Raw genomic sequence first — 23,292 nt, 5'->3', positions numbered from 1 at the left:
CTCTTTTTTCATAGGTGGAAGACAAAAAGCTTAGCGCTGTAACCAAAGCCTTTGAAACTGTGGAAGCCAGTCTACATCAAGCGCCCGGCAAGCTTCAACTGGAGTTGTTTTCACAGAAAGGCTTCATCGGACTCATGGCTGTCGGACCGTACTACGCTTACCTGGAGGAAGTCGTATCACGCTTCGCTGACCGTGTCAAATCTGCTGGTGAGCACACATCCATGACGTATCAGTGTTTATTCCCATTGCTTAGAGTCAACAAATTTCAAGGTCACATTTGAGCCAAGTTAAGGTTAAAAAATGATCAAGGATTAAAGAATGAAAAATCGTTTTCTTCGTTTTGTTATGGTATATCTTTCGTTTATAATTTCATAGACTTTCAGGGGGTTTGTAGCTGGAAAGAAACCTCTACATAATTATTAAAAAAACAAAAACAAAAGAGGGGCTGATGTCTGACTGAATGTGTCTGTTGTCAGGTATCACCATGGATGGTCTGAAGAAGAACCTTCACATAACTCTGGCACACCAGCATCCGGCCGAGCATCATCCCAAACTGGAGAAGCTGGCTGGAGAACTGGACCTCAACGCAGACGTTCGGTGGGATTTTCGCCTGTACTCTCGCGAACCTGAGCTTGCCAACTCGGAGGTGTGTATACCATTGCACTCTGTAGTCTTACGTGGTTTAGGGATTGAATTCAGAAATTCCTGAATAAAAATTTTTTTTGATTTACAATATCTGTGAGTGAGAAGTTCATAAACTGTACAAACTCTGGCAAAACCACTTAACATCTCGGCAGGTTTTGAGATAGTTTCCATTTTTATACCTGATGTTGCATCTCATAGCAGACATAAGATGGGATTTTTGGCTTCACTGTCGGGACTCTCAGCTTCTTAACTCTTAGGGTTCGTATTGCAGCAAACCCACCCCACCATGCATGTGTGAGTCGCCTCCTATTCTTCTGTGTCTGCATCTGTAAAATTAAATTAAAAAAACAAAATGAACACTTATGGCTTGTTCAAACGTAAATAACTTTAGCATTCCTTTAACAGGTGTACAAGGTTTTAACACTCTTTTTCACAGGTGTACAAGGTTTTAGCACACTATTTTATAGGTGCGTGTACAAGGTTTGTGTCTCTTTACACAGGTGTACAAGGTTTGTACAGGCAAATCCGGATAAGACGAAATTGAAGGGACCGAATTGTTATTGTGTCCTATCCGAAATTTCGACTTGGTCATAGTACAGTGGAACCCCTCTCTAGCGACCTTGAAAATGTTGACAAAAATCGGTCCTTATGGAGGGGGGTCCTCACAGAGGGAGGGGGCGGGGCCACAAAGAAAGTCACCTCAGATTTTCTAAAAAAAAGAAAACAGAGAAGTTTGAGTTGCTGACGACCGTTTCCTCAAGCAAACTGCTTCGATTTCATGTTTGACATTGTCGATGGTGTCCACCAGTTCTGGCGCATGTTTCAATGCAAAAAGAGTTAGTTTCTGAGCAAGCATTTCTTTACAGCAGTCCCTGCAATGATGAAGGCCCTCCGAGAAAGAGAGTGAAAAATCGGCCACCGTTCTCCGCATCGCGTGTCTGTGTGTAACCTCTTTCATTGACAAGATACTCTTGTTTCCCTGCAGCCTTGACCAGTGAGTCGGTTACCTAATCTGTGAACCCTTCAGTTGTGTTGCTTTGTCAAAAGTTAGACACAGTCAACTAGTTTTGCTCTGAGTGAACAGTGCAGCTGGCCTCAATTAGCCGGTGACACCTCTCTGGCCACAGCACCAAACAGTACATGGCTGGGGGGGGGAGAGAGAGAGAGAGGGGGGGGGGGGGGTAGCTGGCTAAACTCAGTGGGGTGTCCGGTGTCACTGAAGTCAGCAGGAAGAGCATTGGAGAGAAATAGAGAGGTGTACTCTTCCAAACAATTTCCAAGGATCAGTTGTTAGGGCTTAGGGTAGTCAGTGAGGGAGAGTGAGAGCGGTTTGTGTACAGTCCGACTGAAGAGTGAAAAGTCACTGCCACAAGATCGGCATGCAGTCAATAAAGCCAGACAAGAAGAATGATTATGACATGCGGCTCTATCTGCTGTTTTTTTTTTTATTCAAACTGGTTTTCAACGCTTATTCTCACAAAGCATCTGCACACCTGCCTCTGCCTCTGTGCTGTGTTTGTGTGGCTGCTTTCGTATGATGTCAGTGCATGGTGAGTGCGTTCACTGCCTTGTCACCACTTCCCCACCTTTTTCAGAATGTTTTCTTGGAGTTGGATAATTCTCCTTACTCCTCGCCCCCTCCTTACTCCTCGCCCCCTCCTAACTTCAGTTCATACTTTATTGCGTGCCGACTGACCAGTCGGTGTGGCGTCCGTGTAGAGAAGAATGGAATAAGGTTACACAATGCGCTAGTGTGAGACGCCAAGTTTCGTGTTTCGAGTTGCTGTAGTAAATATAGAGTAAACTTTGTCTTTGGGACTGACTTTCTGTTGTGTGCTATCCGTCTTTCGACTTACGTAAGAGAAATCCCATTTCGAGCTCAGGGTACTTTGTACACATAGATAAAGAGGGATAATTCCGGACCAGAATTTCTTTGTGTGCTAAGCGAATTTTTGACTTAACCGTTTGTGAGTTAGCTGGATTTGCCTGTATCTCTTTACACAGGTGTACAGTACAAGGTTTCAGTACTTTTCACAGGTGTACAAGGTTTGTGTCTCTTTACACAGGTGTACAAGGTTTGTATCTCTTTACACAGGTGTACAGTACACGGTTTCAGTGCTTTTCACAGGTGTACAAGGTTTGTGTCTCTTTACACAGGTGTACAAGGTTTGTGTCTCTTTACACAGGTGTACAAGGTTTGTATCTCTTTACACAGGTGTACAGTACAAGGTTTCAGTACTTTTCACAGGTGTACAAGGTTTGTGTCTCTTTACACAGGTGTACAAGGTTTCAGTACTTTTCACAGGTGTACAAGGTGACCAAGTCTTACAAGCCAGAGCTGGGGGATGAACTGGAGCTGTTCGAAGGTGATTACATATTCATGAACCCGGGTCAAAACAGCGCTGATGGGTGGTACTCTGGAACGTCATGGCTGACGGGAATCAACGCCATGTTTCCTGTTGTCTTTACACAGCGGACAGCAGAAACATGGATGTGGACATTGCACAGGTGAGTTAGGCTGGCTGGCTAACCGGCTGGCTTTGTCGATGTGTGAATTTCTGTCAATCCGGGTGTCTGCCTAAAAGAAAGTATGCTTTGAAAAAAAATTCAGTATGCTTTGAAGAAATTTTTTAATTTTAATGGTTTCATTTTAATGGACAAATTAGTGTTGTTATTGTTAATAGTGTTTGTGTTTGAGATCGTTATTGGTTAGTGGGTTGTTTGTTTTGAGTTGTTTTTGCAGGAAAAGATTTTTATTACATATCCTGAACTGGTAGACTGTTACCGGTCCAATGATTAACACACAATGACGTGTGATTTTATTACTCTGACAACTCTAAAAACAAAGTGTGTGAATTTTCTATACTTGCAACGAATCAGAAATTCCTGGATTCTGATAAACATCAAGACAAACAAAGACAATTTCTAAACAACGCCTTTCATTGTTCTAAACACAGATCCCACCCTCTCAAAGAGGCTACGAAAACAGCAGCATCCAATGGGGCGGCTGCCATCGACGAAGGGGATTATGACAACTTGTGGTGCAACGACGACGTCTATGCAAAGGTGAGGGTCGTACGCTATCAGGGACTTACGGTCATAAGGCCAAAAAAAAAATAGGTGTGGTTACGGTAACATAGCCAAAAAAAATAGGGTAGGAAGGTAGGCAATCACTTTTTTTTTTTTTTTTTACTTTTTTTCTAATGTGTACAAATTAAACCTACTTGACAGGAAAATAAGTGTGCGACTCGGGTGATTTCGCTTTCATTGCGTTTTCTGCACTCGTTTTTTTTTTTTTTTTTTTTTTTTTGTTGACAAATGTAATAAAAAGTTATAGGGTCGGCCCCTAAAAATAGGGTAGGTCGGGTTACCGTAACCACACCTAATTTTTTTTTTAGGCCTAACTCCGACATTCGGACTACTGTCACCCGACTGAGTTTGTCCGAACGCTGTGCTGAGGGAGGGCAGCACTGTAATCGGGCAACTCCCCGTGCAAAGGAGCATAGAAAACTTTTTCATGAAAACTGGTTTTGGTTAGATTACTAGGACGGGCGCTGTGGCGGGGTGGTAAGATGTCGGCCTCTCAATCGGAAGGTCGAGGGTTCGAATCCCGGTCGCTGCCGCCTGGTGGGTTAAGTGTGGAGATTTTTCCTATCTCCCAGGTCAACTTATGTGCAGACCTGCTGGTGACTTATCCCCCTTCGTGTGTACACCCCAAGCACAAGACCCAGTGCGCACGGAAAAGATCCTGTAGTCCATGTCGGAGTTCGGTGGGTTATAGAAACACGAAAATACCCAGCATGCTTCCTCTAAAAGCGGCGTATGGCTGTCTAAATGGCGGGGTAAAAACGGTCATACACGTAAAATTCCACTCTTGCAAAAAAACGAGTGTACGTGGGAGTTTCAGCCTGTCGCGTACCAGGGTGCATGGGTGGATAATTATCTTTCATACACTCTCTTAGTACTTTATTTTTTTCAACAAAAAAATACACACCACTTTACTTTTAATTTCACAGTAAGCTTTACTTACGAATAACACGAACAGACGGACACTTCACCTGGACGTTTACGCATACATGTACACACACACAAAATAGTTGATACTTATCTCAAAAGAAGGTTCGTCGGGGTTAACAATAGCTTTACAACAATATTATACGGACACAAGAATTATGAAATATATTATTGTTCAGTTCAGGAACAACACGCAGGTAGTCGGCACACTCGGAGATTCACAACTGGCCTTGTTCTGTTATGACATCATAGTCCACAATATCCTCCCTCGTCTCGTTAGATATGGTTAGCACAAGCGTTCAAAGGACCGGCATATCTCGGGTTAGAATGTTTGGGTCCAAGATGAACCGGAACAGACAGAATAACTGAAAACCACGAAGACAGCCACGAAGAAGTCACGAAGACAGCCACGAAGAACTACGAAGATAGCCCCGAAGAAATCACGGAGACAGCCACGAATACGGCTATGAAGAATCACGAAGACAGCTACGAATACAGCCACGAACGGAACCAAGAACGTCTGGAAAAAACCACATACAGTTCTCTAATACCTTCTGTGTAACAGAGTTATTACGTGGTCAAGTTACGTCTGTCCAGTCCTGTCTGTTCGTTTACACAGTTCGTCCGAGGTTAACTACATAAGCATCTTTAACGATGAATAGCGAACTTAACATATTTCTAAATATTTATGATGAATGAACGATCAATGTGTTTCGCGCATTCTTTCGCGTACCATTCAACCGTCCTTCGTACGTCTTTCAGACTAACCGGCGTTTGCCTGATTATCAGTTGATGTTCGATTAACTCGATAAATATATTGATTAGATACTTACACAACTACGTATGAAGGTGAAGAATGGAACGGATCACAAACACTGACAAGAAGAACAATCGGCAAACACAATCACGTTTCCACAGCTTCGCCCATCTCGAGTAAAAACAAACGATTATCTCACTGCGTAATTTTCGTACGGTTACGTCAGGCGAATGACGTGAAAGGAATGTCATCGCGAGGATGGCGTCATTTTATTATGGTGCCACAGGCACTTGCACTCGCATTCAGTCACAGGTACCTTACCTTGCATACGCTGAAGTTACATTCTGTGACACAGCCCACGAACGCAGAAGAAGAAGAGGAAGGTTAGATTACTGCATTTTACTCAGCCCAGTGCAGTTGACTCGCTGTCTTGCCGGCCCATGAAACCGTCCCTGGATTCTGTTGTGTAGAGTGTTGAACAAGTTTTGAAGGGGGTGGTGGGGGATGTGTGGTGTGGTTTGGGATGTTGCTGTTTTTTTTTATGAATTGCTGTTGTTATTTGTCGGGGGGGGGGGGGCTCATTTTGTTTGATATTTGTGGGTTTTTTTTTTTTCTTTTTTTTTTTTCTTTTCTATTTTAACAATCTGGAGTTTTGGCTTGAATGCAGTCATAGTTTGTGTATGTGTGTGTCTATTTCGGCTTTGACTTTTGTTTTCATGCTAAAAGGCCATATCATCAGACAGACATGTTTTGTGTTTTTTTGTTTGTTTTTTTGCATGATTCTTGGTTTAGAGAAGGTGATTGATGAGAAGTATGAATTTCTAACTTAGCCAGAAAATAACTGTGCAATGTTCAGGTTGTGAAGAAAAAGAAAAACCAGGAGGCAACAGCCATGGAGAGAAAACCTGGCAATGTGTACGTCATGCGGCACGGAGAAAGGTGCGACTTTGTCTTCAGCCGCAACTGGTGTGAGAAGTGTTTTGATGCCAAAGGTGAGATACAACGGAACAATTGTAAGATGCCCCGATTTAAGATCTGAGCCCCCTTTTTACATGCCCCAATTTCCGACCTCATCCATTTTCAGATTCTCCCCCCCTCGATTTATTACCTCCCTTTTATAAGGTAGATACGGTGTCCTGTAGTCAAAGTATAAACTTCAGTGAAATTAAGTTGCATATTTTACACAAGATACGTGATGTTTTCCAAGTCAGTGTCAGTATGAGAGGAAGGGAGGGAGGGAGGGAGCACATGGAACAGCAACAGTGGAAAAGCCACAACAGCAATGCATTGATACAGTGGCCTCTCTCTTTAGGCAAAAAAAAAATAGTCTGTTTACGGTAACCCGACCGACCCTATTTTTTTTCGCGCGACCCTAGACTTTTTTTTGGCATTTGGGGAAAAAAAACCAAAAAAAACCCAAATCTTTTGGGTTTTTTTTGCAAAATAACGTAAAAATATGGTTTTTGGAAAGAAAAAAAAAAAGAAAAAAAAATCCCGACCTACCGACCCTATTTTTGGGGACTATGTTACCGTAAACAGACTTTTTTTTTTTTGGCCTTAAAACAATCCAAAATAATATCTTAAAATCGAGAGATTCTTAGAAATAAAGACATTAGAATGAGAGATTCTTAGAAATAAAGAAATTAGAATGAGAGATTCTTAGAAACTCTTAGAAATAAAGAAATTAGAATGAGAGATTCTTAGAAACTCTTAGAAATAAAGAAATTAAAATGAGAGATTCTTAGAAATTCTTAGAATAATTGCCTCGCATGTGTCTTCTCCCCAAGCAGTAGCACCTTTTGCGAGCTAAGTCTTTTTGTGTGTAATTAATATTTGTTTGTCTGGGCACTTAAAAGACCGTTGGGTCGAATTATTTTGTCAGTTACAAACGTTCCAACAACTTACCTTTCTTGTTTTTTGGCTCACGTAAGTGTAGCCTATGCGATCGTAACTTTGTCTGTCTGTGCGTTTGTGCGTGTGTGTGTGTGTTTGTTTGTGCGTGTGTATGTCTGTGGTAGAAACTTTAACATTTCGTCATTTGAAGACGTCACATTATGACGTAAGAGGGTTAGACGTCACGCGAAGGAATTACTGAAAGTCTCGGTCATTGTTATTTTGAGCGGGCCGAGACTAGTTGGCAGTCGTGTCCCTGTAAGTAGGCTACATGCAGACAGACAGATCTAGATCTAGTGTCTCGCTTTCTTGCACAGTGTCACCTATGCTTACTGTGTGTGTGTGTGTGTATGTGTGACGGAGTGATTGAGTTTGTGTTACTGTTTGTCGATTTCTTACGTGAGCCTTGAAGGCTTCGCCTCTTGTTTATTTAGAAGTGATGGTAATTTTGCAGATGTTTTAGAGATAAAAATAAAGTGTTTGGAATTATATTATTACGTAGGTATTCATACAAGAAAATTGTCCATTCCAAGTATTGACAGATGATCATTGTGCTGTTTCATTTGAAGGGGTATACACACGCACCAACCTCAACCTGCCCCGCGTAATGGTGAAGAGGAAAAACTACAAAGACTTTCAGCGAGATTCCCCGCTCACCGAGATGGGGAAGTGTCAAGCCAGGATTACAGGTGGAGTTTTCTGTTGTCAATATAACGTTGGAAGATGCACACACATACACTTACATATGCACACACAGCCCACGCACACACATACACATGTATATTAACACACACACACACACACACACACACACACACACACACACACACACACACGATCCCTCCCAAAACAACGACCACACATACACACACATACACTTGCATATATATGCACACACAGACCTATCCTGAACTCAGGTCAAAAATGAGTTACTTCCCTTCGGGTTTCATTCTATCCCTGACAGGATGCCTTGGTTTTCCTTGTCTGGAGAGGAAATCGATTTTTTACATATTTAGATCTTTTCGTAATGTGTTATGGATATAAGCAGATTCGCGATCATCGATAATGATTTTTCATGGTGTTGTGTAATTTTTAAATTACAAAGGAATTGATATGTAAGACAGTTTCAAACGAGCTATCTTTCGCGGATGTATATACTGTGCAAAAAACTCGAAAGTGTCACGTGATAATCAACTTTTGCTTGGGTGCACGCCGGTGCAGACGATTTTTTCTGTAACCAGTTGAGAGTGATGCAACCATATATCACGGTCTCCTTCCGACAGCAGTCTCAAAATTTCGACTTGTTTTGACCTTAGAACGATGTCTTTATCATAACTGTGAAGAACAGAACGGAGATCACTGTCGAAGTTGGCCAATCTGCAATCATTTTTGTCTCGCGAACACTGATCTCAAATTTAGATCAGTGCTCGCGAAAAACATATGGGAGATAACTCTGTATTCTTGTTTTCATAGATTCGCGCAATAATTTAACATGCTGTCAGAGACAAACTGGCGATAGCCGTGGAGCGATGATTATCAGAATGACACAGACCATGTACACACATACACATACATACTTACCCTGACACACACGCCTGCTCACATACATATTTACCCGCACACTGCACGCACACTCGCCACACACACACATATGACCCATCCCAAAACAAAGACCACACATACACACACTTCCTTACCCACGCACATTTCACACACACACAATGTCGTCAGTTTTCAGAATCAGCATACCACTGCCAGTATTTCCCAACAGTGCCTCTCGCTGTCTTGTTAGGTTAGCATAAAAGTATGAAGAGTGGACCAACCCCCCCCCCCCCCCCCCCCCCCCCGGTTGTCTGGCCCACCTCTCTTTGTATGACCCTGTGATCTCAATTCATCTGTTCTCACGAACGCAGAAAGAAGAAAAATGTATCATTCTGTTCTTAAACCTTAATGAACAAGAAATTCCTCCGAGGTAGGAAAAACACCCCCGTTGGTCAAAGGGAAATAACCATTCTCACTGCCACCAACTGAGAAGGTTATTTCCCTTTGACCATTAATATGCCCCTCTATAAGTCCTTGTAGAATCTTAATCCACCAATAACTCCCTAAGCGTGTGTTTGACTGGTCCCAATTTTTGTAAGGACCGTCTCAGGAATGTATAGAACCTGTTCACCAAGTTTGGTGACGATCGGTCCGTTCATTCTTGAGATCTATATGCGAACACAAACACACAAACACACAAACACATCGACCGAATCCTATACACACCCCTATACCGGGGGTGTAATTAACAAGTACACATGTATGTACCTCCATTCTGATTTGTTTGCAATAGGAATTGTACTCTACCTCTCCTCAGGTGTTTCACCTATCCCAGACTTCTGCTAACAGGAATTTTGTTTTTTCCACAGGTGAAGCATTGCGAGAGGCAGGAGTGGAGCTGTCGTACATCTACGTCTCTCCCGCTCTGCGTTGTGTTCAGACTGCAACTGAAGTCATCAGGGGTGAGTAGAGCAACAAAACATTTCAAACCAGGGTTTTCTCTGACCAGTGATGGCGCTTGTATTTTTTCAAACCGGTACACACACTTTTATGATGCAAACAGTCCTGAAAAAAACGGTAGGCTGGTCACTGGAACCAGTAAGAGTCCAACTCAGAGTACTGGTTTTGTTGTTTTACCAGCAGAAAAAAAACCTGGTAGTTCAAAAATCAACCGGTAGGTCATACCGGCAGCCATTTTTCCGGTATTTTCCCGTTTTATCCGGTAAAATACAGGTAATTACCGGTTAAAGCCAATACTGTCTGACTTTGAGTGATTTACACTGGTTGGCGTGAAACAAGACCTCATTTATGCAGTGATAAGGCCAACATGAAGTAGTCACCTGAAAATGCAATATATATGCCAAGTTTTGCAATGAGTGTGACCCCTACAAATATAAGATTGTGTGTGTGTGTGTGGTGTACTCTAGCTGTGCGTGTGTTTTCTAGACATATGTTTTTGTCTGGCATTTTTGTGTTTTCTTGTGTGCGTGCAAGCATTTATGCACGTGTGTTTCTCTGTGCATGTACATGCATATATAAATGCATCCATGCATGTCTTTTCACGCTCACCCAACAGTTAAATCATTTTGTCTCTGTGCAGGTATATACATACGTAAATGTGTTTGTTTGTTTGTTTGTTTGCTTAACGCCCAGCCGACCACGAAGGGCCATATCAGGGCGGTGCTGCATTGACATATAACACACAAGACAGAAGTCGCAGCACAGGCTTCATGTCTCACCCAGTCACATTATTCTGACACCGGACCAACCAGTCCTAGCACTAACCCCATAATGCCAGACGCCAGGCGAAGTAGCCACTAGATTGCCAATTTTAAAGTCTTAGGTATGACCCGGCCTGGGTTCGAACCCACGACCTCCCGATCACGGGGCGGACGCCTTACCACTAGGCCAACCGTGCTGGTCGTAAATGTGTGCATGCATGACTTTTCACACTCACCCAACAGTGAAATCATTTTGTTTCTCCTTCAGGAGGAGGATACAAGTGCAAACTGTTCGTGGAGCCCACAATATTTGAATGGTGCGGCTGGTACAAACCCAGCGTTCCCAACTGGTTGCACCCAGACCAGTTGATCGAGAACGGATTTCCAGTGGACCCGTCTTACGCGCCGTTCATCTCGGCTCGGAATCTCAACGTCAACGAGTCGGTTGAAGAATACTACAACCGCTGTGCCAGCCTCACCAGACATGTACACAGGAAACATGGCCCTGACGGTGAGTTTGTTTGTTTCGTTCATGGGCTGAAACTCTCATGGCTTTTACATGTGGGGCGGGGATATAGCTCAGTTGGTAGCGCGCTGGATTTGTATTCAGTTGGCCGCTGTCAGCGCGAGTTCGATCCCAGGTTCGGCGGAAATTTATTTCACAGAGTCAACTTTGTGTGCAGACTCTCTTCGGTGTCCGAACCACCCCCCGTGTATACTACATTGGGTGTGCACGTTAAAGATCCCACGATTGACAAAAGGGTCTTTCCTGGCAAAATTGCTTAGGCACAGTTAATAATTGTCTACCATACCCGTGTGACTTGGAATAAGGCCGTGAAAGGTAAATATGCGCCGACATGGCTGCAATCTACTGGCCGTATAAAATTTCATCTCACACGGCATCACTGCAGAGCGCCTAGAACTGTACCCACGGAATATGCGCGATATAAGCCTCATTGATTGATTGATTGATGTATGACCGCTTTTATCCCACCATTTAGGCAGCCATACGCCGCTTTCAGGGGATGACTGTGAGTTTTTAATGACTACTTTTCTTCACGAGCGCATCCGAAAGGCGATTCAGTATTTTGATACATGATTACAGTTTTTGTCAGTGAACATTGAAAAAAGCTTTTTTTTTTTTAAACATATTCATATTGGTAAACTTAATTAAAGTTGCGACGTACGCGCATGAAACATGGATATTCAAATGCTGTGTGGAGTGCGCTCATTTGACTGAAAAGACACCAAGTTTGCTTGAGAATACTCCAAGTGCAAACCAAGGGTTTCCAGGTCTGGGAAAGGATAGTACGTTTTATACAGTCTCTGATTACAAGCAGTAGGTCCCACATTCTAGCTAGGGTGAATGAAACTTTTTTCTCTGCGTTTTTTCTGTGTTAGTTTTTGTTTGTTTGTTAAAAAGTAGACAGATCTAGATGTGGAACCTTCCAGCCCGTGTACGTGTACGGGTAATCTAGTTTTTACATCACGCATTTGCCAAGATCTGTACATCTTGGTGGGAGCTAAACAACGTTTGATTTTGAACATTGGAGGAAATAAGTGAGTTACGGGTGACATAATATCTACACATACGCGTACAAGTCTTTGCTACATGTTAGCTCATCTAGAACACTGCATGTGGTGTTAGTTTCTTAAACATGTGTGTTTTGGTTTTATTTTGTTATCAGGAGGCAATATACTCATCGTGGGACATGCAGGAAGTCTGGACGCCTGTTTTCGACAGCTTTGCGGGAAGGGGCCGCGCAACTCAGCGGAGTTTCACGAGATTCTCTGTCAATTCCCCTACTGCTGCTTCGCCATGGCAACAGAGGATGCGAGCACCAAGCGATGGATGCTGAAAGAACCGCCCATCCCAGGCGTCTGCCACAGTGGAAACAAGTCGTTCAGCTGGAAAGTGCTGCAATGATGAGAAGTGCTCGTTAGCTTTTTTTTCTTTTCTTTTCTGAAGACTTTTGTGTGAACCAAGTCGTTCAGCTGGAAAGTGCTGCAATGATGAGAAGTGCTGGTTAGCTGTTTGATCTTTTCTTTTCTGAAGACTTTTGTGTGAACCAAGTCGTTCAGCTGGAAAGTGCTGCAATGATGAGAAGTGGTGGTTAGCTGTTTGATCTTTTCTTTTCTGAAGACTTTTATGTGAACCAAGTCGTTCAGCTGGAAAGTGCTGCAATGATGAAAAGTACTCGTTTGCTGTTTTTTCTTTTTTTTTCTGAAGACTTTTGTGTGAACATGGTCACCCGTGTTTGTTGAAGAGCTGCCCGCCTCAGGGCTAACACCATGATATGTTTTGGATAAAAAGGTGTTCTGTTTGAAAGTTCTTCAATTCTACCGGCTTTTCCCACCTCTAAGAGAGAAACCAGGGTCATCTGACATTGTTTGCTGTGAAGGAACTATACCCCTTCCCTTTTCTTACCAAGGAGAAATTAAAGCAACTCAGTAAGACACTGCCATGCTGTGCTGAGAAACACGCATCACAATTTTTGTTTCTACCTTCAAGTGAAAAAGAACAGGTGCTGAAAGACTTCAGCCAGGTTATGCTACTGTAAAGCCTGTCATTCATTGGGCAAGTCGACTACACGAAGTATACTTCACAAAGCTTGCTGTACAAAGCTTTAGCACTGCGTTTTCAGTAGAAAGACTTTGCGTAGGCTTCACGAAGTCGACTTCAGGCTCAATTAAGGACAGTGTTTACAAGAAATATTTGACCAACGTTGTTCTGTTGTTCCATATCCACTTCCATCACCCCATGCGTCTTCTTCTTCTTCTTCTGCGTTCGTGGGCTGAAACTCCCACGTACACTCGTGTTTTTGCACGAGTGGAATTTTACGTGTATGACCGTTTTTACCCCGCCATTTAGGCAGCCATACGCCGCTTTCGGAGGAAGCATGCTGGGTATTTTCGTGTTTCTATAACCCACCGAACTCTGACATGGATCACAGGATCTTTTACGTGCGCACTTGGTCTTGTGCTTGCGTGTACACACGAAGGGGGATAAGCCACTAGCAGGTCTGTACATAAGTTGACCTGGGAGATCGGAAAAATCTCCACACTTAACCCACCAGGTGGCCGCGGCCGGGATTCGAACCCTCGACCTTCCGATTAGGAGGCCGACGTCTTACCACCACGCCACAACGCCCGTCACCCCATGCGTCAAGTGAGAGAAACAGTGTGAGCTGAAGAACACTCCACCCCACACCTAGCACGTATATATATACGCTGCCTGGAAAAGGAAAAGCAGTTTTGCTGGAAAGCGCTACTGTGAAGCCAGTCCTTACAGGCACAGTAAGCCTCCCGTAAACCATCACAGATACTGTCAGGCTTTTACACACAGTACAAACACCCTTCCATTTGAACGCTCACCAAACGAGAACATCCTAGGTGCCCTACGTAAAGAGCGAGCAATTTTCAAAGAGATAATTTTGCGGATTGTCTCCTCACACAATCGGACCGTGGTGCGTTTTGGCGCTAGACCTAACTTTTAAAATCTAAATGATAAATTGACAGCTTGTTACCCAAACATTCTTAAATCAAAAGAATTCTTTTTTCATCAAGACAAGATCAGTACAATTCGAAGTTTTGAAAGTTTAAAAAAAGAAAAGCCCGGAAGCAGGGTCACGCAAGGTCGTGGTTATCGTAGCAGACGACGGTTTGTTAGCATCGCCAGTTCCTCTGAACAGTCAAAAGCCATCGCTAGAGTTCTTGTGAACCTCATCTGTTTGTTTCGTGCATAGTCAGAGGTACATAATAACGTGCTATTGCAGATAAGCTCACAGCGAGCCGCATTCAAATGACAAACTGACATTGTGAAAATGGGAAACTGGATCACACGGGTTCACGATGGCTCAGGGGTAAGATAAACCACACAAAAATAAATTCTTTGAAAATTGCTCGCTCTTTACGGAGGGCACCTAGGATGTTCTCAAGCGGTGAGTGTTTAAATGAAAGGGTGTTTGTACTGTGTGTAAAAGCCTGACAGAATCTGTGATGGTTAACGGGAGGCTTACTGTGCCCAAAGTCAACTTCTCCAAGTCTTTTTAATCGAAAACTCATTGCTGAAGCTCCATGCAGCCACCTTTGCGAAGTATACTTCACGCAGTCTGCTTCGCCCAGCTAAGGACAGGCTTTACAATGATTACTCGTATGTTTTCATGTGGTCACGGTTCTGATCATCTTGCTGGGGACTGGACACAATGAACGGTTTCTGAGATAAGTTCCTTTATTTGTCTGTATGTCCACTGTAAAGACCATTGGGTTGATGGTGCCGTGGACGTCTTGTTTTTGTTAAAATTAAAACGTTCCAGTCCTGTACCTTCCTTTCTTTTTTTCTTTTTTGATTCACTGTATATATCAATTTAGATATGTTGAACTGGGAGGGAATTGTAACAGAATGTTTGTGATTATGAAGCCTGATTCTGAAGCCTGATTATGAAGCCTGATCGTGGTCAGCAACGGTGTTATTTTTCATTTGCAGTGTAACCTATGCCTTTGAACATGGTATCGTACTTTCCAGACTGTAAAGCGCAGCTTTTTCCCTCAACTTTGACCCCTGCACACTTTTGACTGGTATCGCCTTGTGTATGGCTAAAGAAGCGTACACATGTACCCACATCGCTATGCAAGGAAATATTACACTTCCTCTCTAGTGATATGCACGTTTCTGCTATTATGACCTTGGCAAAGTTTCATCTCAGACATCAAAGGCATCAGTCTCATAGTTAAAACTCTGATCTGGGTCAGGTCTCAGCTGAAAATATTAGTCATGGACCTGAGGTCACAAGGTCACAAGGTCACAAGGCCAACCGGCAGTGGCTTTGATCTCACGGCACACTCACTTGTGAGCAGAAATATTTCCACTGTGTGTATATTTCCTTGCAGCCAATACACCAGAAGGGCCATTTGTGTGGATTTTGTTCTCATATTAACATTAACAAACGGGGGTTGTATCTTTTACAACAGAGGGCCTTGTAGTCCTGAAAGCACAGTGTTTTGTTGTTAATGTGGTTTTCTGTGGAATCAAACTTTTTTCAACATGAAAATACAGTGGAACCCCCCTTTTAGGACCCCCAAATTTAAGACTCCCTCCCTTTTAAGACCGTGTTTTCTCAGATTTTCGGTTCAGAACCTCTGTAAATGTACCCCCATTTTAAGACTCCCTCCTTTTAAGACCCGATTTTCTCAGATTTTTGGAGGTCTTAAAAGGGGGGTTCCACTGTATAGAGAATGACTGTTGTGCTGGCCAAGCAGTCTTTACCAACAGTAATAGATTTCAATGGCAAAGAGCTGTAGTTTGTTTGACATTTCAGGAATGTTTCGAGGTTTTATTTTTTGCAGCAAATATCACTAAATATCATGAAAGGTTTTAAAATTGAAGGTGTCACCTTTCCCATTCTGTGAAAAAAGATTTGGCAGATTTGCTGTAATGAAGCCAAAGTTTTGGGCGATTTGAAAGAATGTTGGTGTTTAGCCGTTTACAACAATCCTGTGTTGAATTGTGTAAGTGTACTTGAGATATGAGTAGTTACATGCTTATTTCCACATGTATGACAGTGTTTTCTGAATGGTTTCTACAGCCATCAAGTCATTTAGATTTATGTCACGCTGTGCAATGCATTTAATGATAAACCATTTGACAACTGGCACATGCACAGCATTTGTACAGCAAAGCAAGAAACAGAAAGTGCCAATTTGTATATACATGCATCAATGCTTGCTTTAACTATTATGACTTGAGCGTTGAGAGAGAAGGAGAAGTTGCATGTTGCTTGCCAACGAAAATGCATCATAGAAAACGAGCTGTGAAATGTTCGCTTTAACTATAATGACTAGAGCGTTGAGAGAGAAGGAGAAGTTGCATGTTGCTTGCCAACGAAAATGCATCATAGAAAACGAGCTGTGAAATGTTCGCTTTAACTATAATGACTTGAGCGTTGAGAGAGAAGGAGAACTTGTATGTTGCATTGCCAACGAAAACTGAAAATGCATCATAGAAAATGAGCTGCGAACATCACCTACAAATATTACTTGTACCAATTGATTTGTAAAGATCAGCTCTTAATGTGGTTATTGAACTATTACTGGTAATTTAATCATATCCTGCATGTCAGTTTTTTTACCTTGATGAATAGGTGATGGCCCCAAAAGCCAGCGAAGAACTTTTTCTCTGTTTATGGGATGTACCTCTCATGTATGAATCCCGGACTTTCTGCTTAGAATAGAAAGAGTTAGGCACAGACTACCACTCATCAAGCTATTGCACCTGTTGTTCAAGTGGCTCTATCCCATCACCCCCCTTCCCTCCGTCGCGATATAACCTTGAACGGTTGAAAACGACGTTAAACACCAAAGAAAGAAAAGAAAGAACAGGTCTGAGGTAGATGTATTGCCAGGAACTTGTGTCATGATATTTGTCAAACTTTTGTGGATTTGTGGATGTTTGTGTCTGGCTGGCTGGCCGGCTTCAGGCTAGCTTTTTTTTATATCTTTTTTTCTTCTTTATATCTGTCTGAACGAGTGCTTGTTTTCCTGTTAATTACTGCAGCATAATGACACTGATTTGCTCATGTTTGTCTTTTTTATAATGTGTTCGCTCCCCCAGATCTGTCCTTACCCCAATGTTTTGGGTAATGTATTGATGCAAAGACAGCATAGAGTCATGTAAAAAAAAAAAAACTATGACTGCGTTCATTCAATTTTTGTTTCTTAGCAATGGGAGAAATATGTCATCCCAGGTAAAAAGTGACATATCGCTTTATATTTATCATAGTTTCTGTACAGTGTAAATAGTATGCTCAATGTACGCCCTGAGCACATTTCTGTGATTTCATCTTTCATTTAATTTGATGTTAATGAAGGTGCACATAACACCACAATAACAGTCAAAGATCTACTGGGATCTACTGCAAATTATACGAAATGGTCAGTTGTTTTTGGCATCACTTTTCCTCAACCAATGAAACAATTTTTTGTTTTAATTAGTTTTGGCGTTTCGCTAAATGTTGATACAAAACAACATTCCTGATTTAGATTCACAACCTTTATAGGTTGGCCTCAAACAATAATTCATGTGAGTACAAAAAAAACTACTCAAGCAGTAAAGTAATTTATTGCCACACTAACAAGTTGAAATGTTTGTTAATCTGAAAAGTGAGGAAAAATTTTCGATAAAAAGTGCGAAAAGATGGGTGGCCGAGTGGTAAACGCACTTGCCTCGGAAGCGAGAGGTTGCGAGTTCGACCCTGGGTCAGGGCGTTAGCAATTTTCTCCCCCCTTTCCTAACCTAGGTGGTGGGTTCAAGTGCTAGTCTTTCGGACGAGACGAAAAACCGAGGTCCCTTCGTGTACACTGCATTGGGGTGTGCACGTTAAAGATCCCACGATTGACAAAAGGGTCTTTCCTGGCAAAATTGTATAGGCATAGATAAAAATGTCCACCAAAATACACGTGTGACTTGGAATAATAGGCCGTGAAAGGTGAATGCTCGCCCTAATAGGCTTGAGGTTTGCTGGCCGATGTGAATGCGTGATACATTGTGTAAAAAATTCCATCTCACACGGCATACATAAATCCCTGCGCCTTGAATCCGTGGTTGAGATATGTGCGCGATATAAATTGCATAAAATAAAATAAAATAAAGGTGGGGCAGGAGGCGAAAATTTCAAAGAGACGTATTCTTGATCGACTCTTTGTTGTTGGATGGTGGGCGGAAGTGACCTTTTAGGACTTAGCATCTTTGGTATAGAAACGGAAACCTGGATTGGATATGGACTTTACATCTAACTTCGAGCAAACCTAGAAATTACCACCCCATCACACATTTCCGTACATAAATTCTGTATTCTATTGAATAAAGTGGCTCTGAGTAAGTATAGTGATGATTGTATATTGATCTTTTTTTAACGATGTCTGTGTTCACTGCCCATACAAAAATCTGTTGTAGATAGATCTGCATGAGAACAAAGCCATTTTTATAACTCTAATCTCATGATCATTTAGTTACACAGTGGAATCCCTGTTTAAAGACCCCATCCCCCCCCCCCCCCCCCCCCCCTCCATCCTAACCTCTGTAAACTTACCCCCATTTTAAGACTCCCTCCTTATTAAGGCATTCTTTCACTTAACAAAAGTCTTCTTTTCCACATCCTTATTTCTCTGCCCCCCGCATGTCGTAAGAGGCGACTAACGGATTCTGTTTCTCCTTTTACCCTTGTTGAGTGGTTCTTGTATAGAATATAGTCAATGTTTGTAAAGATTTTAGTCAAGCAGTATGTAAGAAATGTTAAGTCCTTTGTACTGGAAACTTGCATTCTCCCAGTAAGGTCATATATTGTACTACGTTGCAAGCCCCTGGAGCAATTTATTTTTGATCAGTGCTTTTGTGAACAAGAAACACTTAACAAGTGGCTCTATCCCATCTCCCCCCTTTCCCCTATCCCATCTCCCCCCTTTCCCTCGTCGCGATATAACCTTGAATGGTTGAAAACGACGTTAAACACCAAATAAATAAATCCTTATTAAGGCCTGATTTTCTCACATTTTGGAGGTCTTAAAAGGGGGGTTCCACTGTACTGTAGTTAATGCCTGCATGGGTCTTCAATGGAATTCATTCCATCTTGAAACTGTCTCACCGGCAACAAACTATGTGTCAGGGTTTATGTGTGTCTTGGGTCTTTGTGTGTGTATGTGTGTGTGTGTGTGTGTGACTGGGGTCTTTGTGTGTCTGTGTCTGTGCATATGTGTGTGTGTGTGTGTGTGTGTGTGTGTGTGTGTGTGTGTGTGACTGGGGTCTTTGTGTGTCTGTACATGTGTGTGTGACTGCCTCTGTCTGTGTGTGTGTGTGTGTGTGTGTGTGTGTGTGACTGGGGTCTTTGTGTGTCTGTGTCTGTGCATGTGTGTGTGACTGCCTCTGTGTGTGTGTGTGTGTGTGTGTGTGTGTGTGTGTGTGACTGCCTCTGTGTGTGTGTGTATGTGTGTGTGTGACTGCCTCTGTGTGTGTGACTGCATGTGTGTGCGTGTGTATGTGTGTGTTGTTGCATGCATGTGTGTGTGACTGCATGTGTGTGCGTGTGTATGTGTGTGTTGTTGCATGCAAGTGTGTGCATTTCTTAACGCATACTTTTGTGTTTGCCTAATGCACTTTAAAAAAAAAAATTAAATGCCAACTTGTGATATCTTTTAACAATACCATACATGTAGCACTGCTTTGACCTTTATTGTTCCTCCATCATGAAATGTCTTTGCTTGGAAGCGTTTGGTCTGTATCTTTGGAATGACGGGGTATGTTAATGGTTAAATTGTATATGTTTTGTGTGTGTGTGTTGGGGGGGGGAGGGGTTCGGAGTATTGAGTTTTGGTGAGAGAGCCCACATTTTACAATTTTTGTGGAGGAGGAGGCAAGAATTGTCTGTCTCGCATAATCTTACATTAAATAACAAAATGCATGCACTTCATATGTCACAACTTCATGAATTTCTTGAAGAGTCCTGAATTTTGGATGCAGACTGTGAATTAAATATGTTTATGATTTATTTAAAACGTTCAGGTTTGTTGTAATTCTCTTTGATTATTAATTTGTATATGTGCTTTTATTATAATCCTGGTATTTCTTGTAGCTGTAATCTCAGTACTTTCAGCAGCTACTGACTGAGCTACATCCCCGCCCTTCTCACTCACTCAACTCAATGCCCGTCACTCCTGTCAGGGTATGGGCCGCCAACAACAGCTCTCCAGAGTCCTCTGTCCTGGGCCATCTTTTCTATCTGACTCCAGGTGTAGCCCATCTTTCTGGTGTCGGCCTCCAGGTCGCGTCGCCAGGTGTTTCTTGGACGGCCTCTTTGACAGAAGGGTAGTCGGCTTTGTGGCTTCCTCTCGGCTTTCACCACACTGCGTCATAGGTCTTCTTGAAGAAGAACCTTCCTCTCCCAGGATAAAGTTTTCTGTTTCTTCTGTTGTTGACGTTTCTGTAGCGAAGTCTTTTTTACAGGGAGGGGGTGCTAACCCCACGCCCAACCCTCCTCCTTTTTCAGCCGGTCTTGGGACCGTCCTTGGCGGAGTTACCCCGCCCTTCGGGGGTCTTAAAAGGGGGGGGGGTTCCACCGTATTGTTTTCATACGATGCATTCAAAAGAAGCAACAACTAAAATCTGTTGCAATCTGCCCCAGCTATTGCTCTTGAGATCTCTTTAAATCACCCAATATCTGTGGGTGTTTTGTTTTTTTATCATAATGCTTGTATTTACATACTAAGTATGCCAAAGGAAACGTCTGTTGTTCAGTCTATTCCGTGCTTTGTTTTTTTCTCAACTTGCAAACCATAAGATGTACGTTATTCGCATAATGCTTCTAATCATGCACAGTGTACGCAAAATCAAACGCATCTGTTATAGTTAAGTCTGTCCATCCTTCCTTGCTGTAGGCAAGTATTGAAACTTTGTGATTTTATTCTAAGTCAATTTTCTGTATTTTGACAAGTATTTGACTGACATTGTTTATAGAATAATAACACAGGAGTACATACAGCCTTTACATTACCAGTCTTTCTTTTAACACCAAAGTATGCATGTCTTCATCTGTACATAATGTTACTAAATTAATGAGATTCTGTGCAAGTCTTCGGCCTGCATACAGTGGACCACCCAAAAATTGATCAAATCAGGTACCCCCCGCGGGTTAGGGGGAAGAAACCCCCCGCGGGTTAGGGGGAAGAATTTACCCCATGCTCCCCAGCATGTCGTAAGAGGCAACTAATGGATTCTGTTTCTCCTTTTACCCTTGTTAAGTGTTTCTTGTATAGAATATAGTCAGTGTTTGTAAAGATTTTAGTCAAGCAGTATGTAAGAAATGTTAAGTCCTTTGTACTGGAAACTTGCATTCTCCCAGTAAGGTAATATATTGTACTGCGTTGCAAGCCCCTGGAGCAATTTTTTGATTAGTGCTTTGGTGAACAAGAAACAATTAACAAGTGGCTCTATCCCATCTCCCCCCTTTCACCGTCGCGATATAACCTTGAACGGTTGAAAACGACGTCAAACACCAAAAAAAGAAGGATACAGGGGACCACCCAAACATTGATTAAAACAGGTCTTAAAAGGGAGGGAGACTTATAAGGCAAAAAAAAATAAATATGTGTGGTTATGGTAACATAGCCAAAAAAAATAGGGTAGGAAGGTAGGCAATCACTTTTTTTTTTTTAACTTTTTTTTCTAATGTGTACAAATTGAACCTACTTGACAGGGAAATAAGTGTGCGACTCGAGCGCTTTTGCTTTTATTGCGTTTTCTGCACTGGTTTTTGACTCACATGCGAAGCAAAAGTGAGTCTATGTACTCACCCGAGTCGTCCGTCCGTCCGTCCCCCCCGTCCGTCCGTCCGGAAAACTTTAACGTTGGATATTTCTTGGACACTATTCAGTCTATCAGTACCAAATTTGGCAAGATGGTGTATGATGACAAGGCCCCAAAAAACATACATAGCATCTTGACCTTGCTTCAAGGTCAAGGTCGCAGGGGCCATAAATGTTGTCTAAAAAACAGCTATTTTTCCCATTTTCTCTGAAGTTTTTGAGATTTAATACCTCACCTATATATGATATATAGGGCAAAGTAAGCCCCATCTTTTGATACCAGTTTGGTTTACCTTGCTTCAAGGTCAAGGTCACAGGAGCTCTTCAAAGTTGGATTGTATACATATTTTGAAGTGACCTTGACCCTGAACTATGGAAGATAACTGTTTCAAACTTAAAAATTATGTGGGGCACATGTTATGCTTTCATCATGAGACACATTTGGTCACATATGATCAAGGTCAAGGTCACTTTGACCCTTATGAAATGTGACCAAAATAAGGTAGTGAACCACTAAAAGTGACCATATCTCATGGTAGAAAGAGCCAATAAGCACCATTGTACTTCCTATGTCTTGAATTAACAGCTTTGTGTTGCATGACCTTGGATGACCTTGGGTCAAGGTCACATGTATTTTGGTAGGAAAAATGTGTAAAGCAGTTCTTAGTGTATGATGTAATTGCTAGGTTTAGCTGAAGGTCAAGGTCGTGTAAAGGTCAAGGTCAAGCATGTGAGTCGTATGGGCTTTGCCCTTCTTGGTTTTTTTGTTTTTGTTTTTTTTTGACAAATGTAATAAAAAGTTATAGGGTCGGCCCCTAAAAATAGGGTAGGTCGGGTTACCGTAACCACACCTATTTTTTTTTAGGCCTAATGGGGGTTAATTTACAGACCTTAAGAACAGAAAATCTGAGCAAACAGTCTTAAAGTGGGGCAAGTCTTAAATTTAATTGAATGATCTTGAAATGGTGGTTCAGTTGTGCAGTGGAACGCACATTTTGTTGTCCAGATTGATCTCCCTTGTCTTTGAGACCCTGCTTTCTCAGTGTTTGTAACCACTGTAAGCTTACCTAAGGTTGAACACACACACTCTGCTAAGAGCAAAGTTTCTTAGATTATTTTTAGGTCGAAAGAGGGGGGCACCTCTTTATTTGTTAGCACAGCTAGCCTGGACATAATGTTCATGTTTTATTCATTCCATCTGCCTTTGTACTTTAAAAAGCTATAATATTATTTGTGTCCCATATTGTGGTCACTGTGTTCTTCACTACTACTGTTGATAGATAAAGTAAAGTGATCATTATTGTGTTGTGTGGGATGATGTGTGTGGTGAAGATACAGGCATGTGTGTGTCTGTCAGTGCGTGTGTGG

At 42.2% G+C, this 23,292-nt stretch overlaps 1 protein-coding gene across 2 annotated transcripts in view; it reads left to right on the top strand.

Moving 5' to 3' along the window:
- The window catches only part of LOC138976578 (ubiquitin-associated and SH3 domain-containing protein B-like), a 31,076-nt gene extending 7,855 nt beyond the window's left edge, over positions 1–23,221 (top strand). Inside the window, exons 4-13 of one of the 2 annotated variants that reach the window (XR_011459079.1) lie at positions 15–207; positions 477–646; positions 2,951–3,153; positions 3,603–3,711; positions 6,273–6,408; positions 7,879–7,998; positions 9,721–9,813; positions 10,841–11,083; positions 12,261–18,688; positions 19,103–23,221. Coding sequence is in view for 1 of the 2 variants with exons in the window: in XM_070349424.1 (XP_070205525.1) it covers positions 15–207; positions 477–646; positions 2,951–3,153; positions 3,603–3,711; positions 6,273–6,408; positions 7,879–7,998; positions 9,721–9,813; positions 10,841–11,083; positions 12,261–12,499 (1,506 nt within the window). In the remaining variant the exon portion in view is untranslated. Of the gene's footprint in view, positions 1–14; positions 208–476; positions 647–2,950; positions 3,154–3,602; positions 3,712–6,272; positions 6,409–7,878; positions 7,999–9,720; positions 9,814–10,840; positions 11,084–12,260 lie in introns of both variants that reach the window. The other variant, XM_070349424.1, reaches the window with a different exon arrangement.
- Positions 23,222–23,292: the final 71 nt, after the last annotated feature.

Source organism: Littorina saxatilis, linkage group LG9, assembly GCF_037325665.1.
Source record: "Littorina saxatilis isolate snail1 linkage group LG9, US_GU_Lsax_2.0, whole genome shotgun sequence".
Taxonomy (NCBI): Eukaryota; Metazoa; Mollusca; class Gastropoda; order Littorinimorpha; family Littorinidae; genus Littorina; species Littorina saxatilis.
The sequence above is the reverse complement of the archived record's forward strand: the minus strand, read 5'-3'. Positions and strand labels throughout refer to the sequence as shown.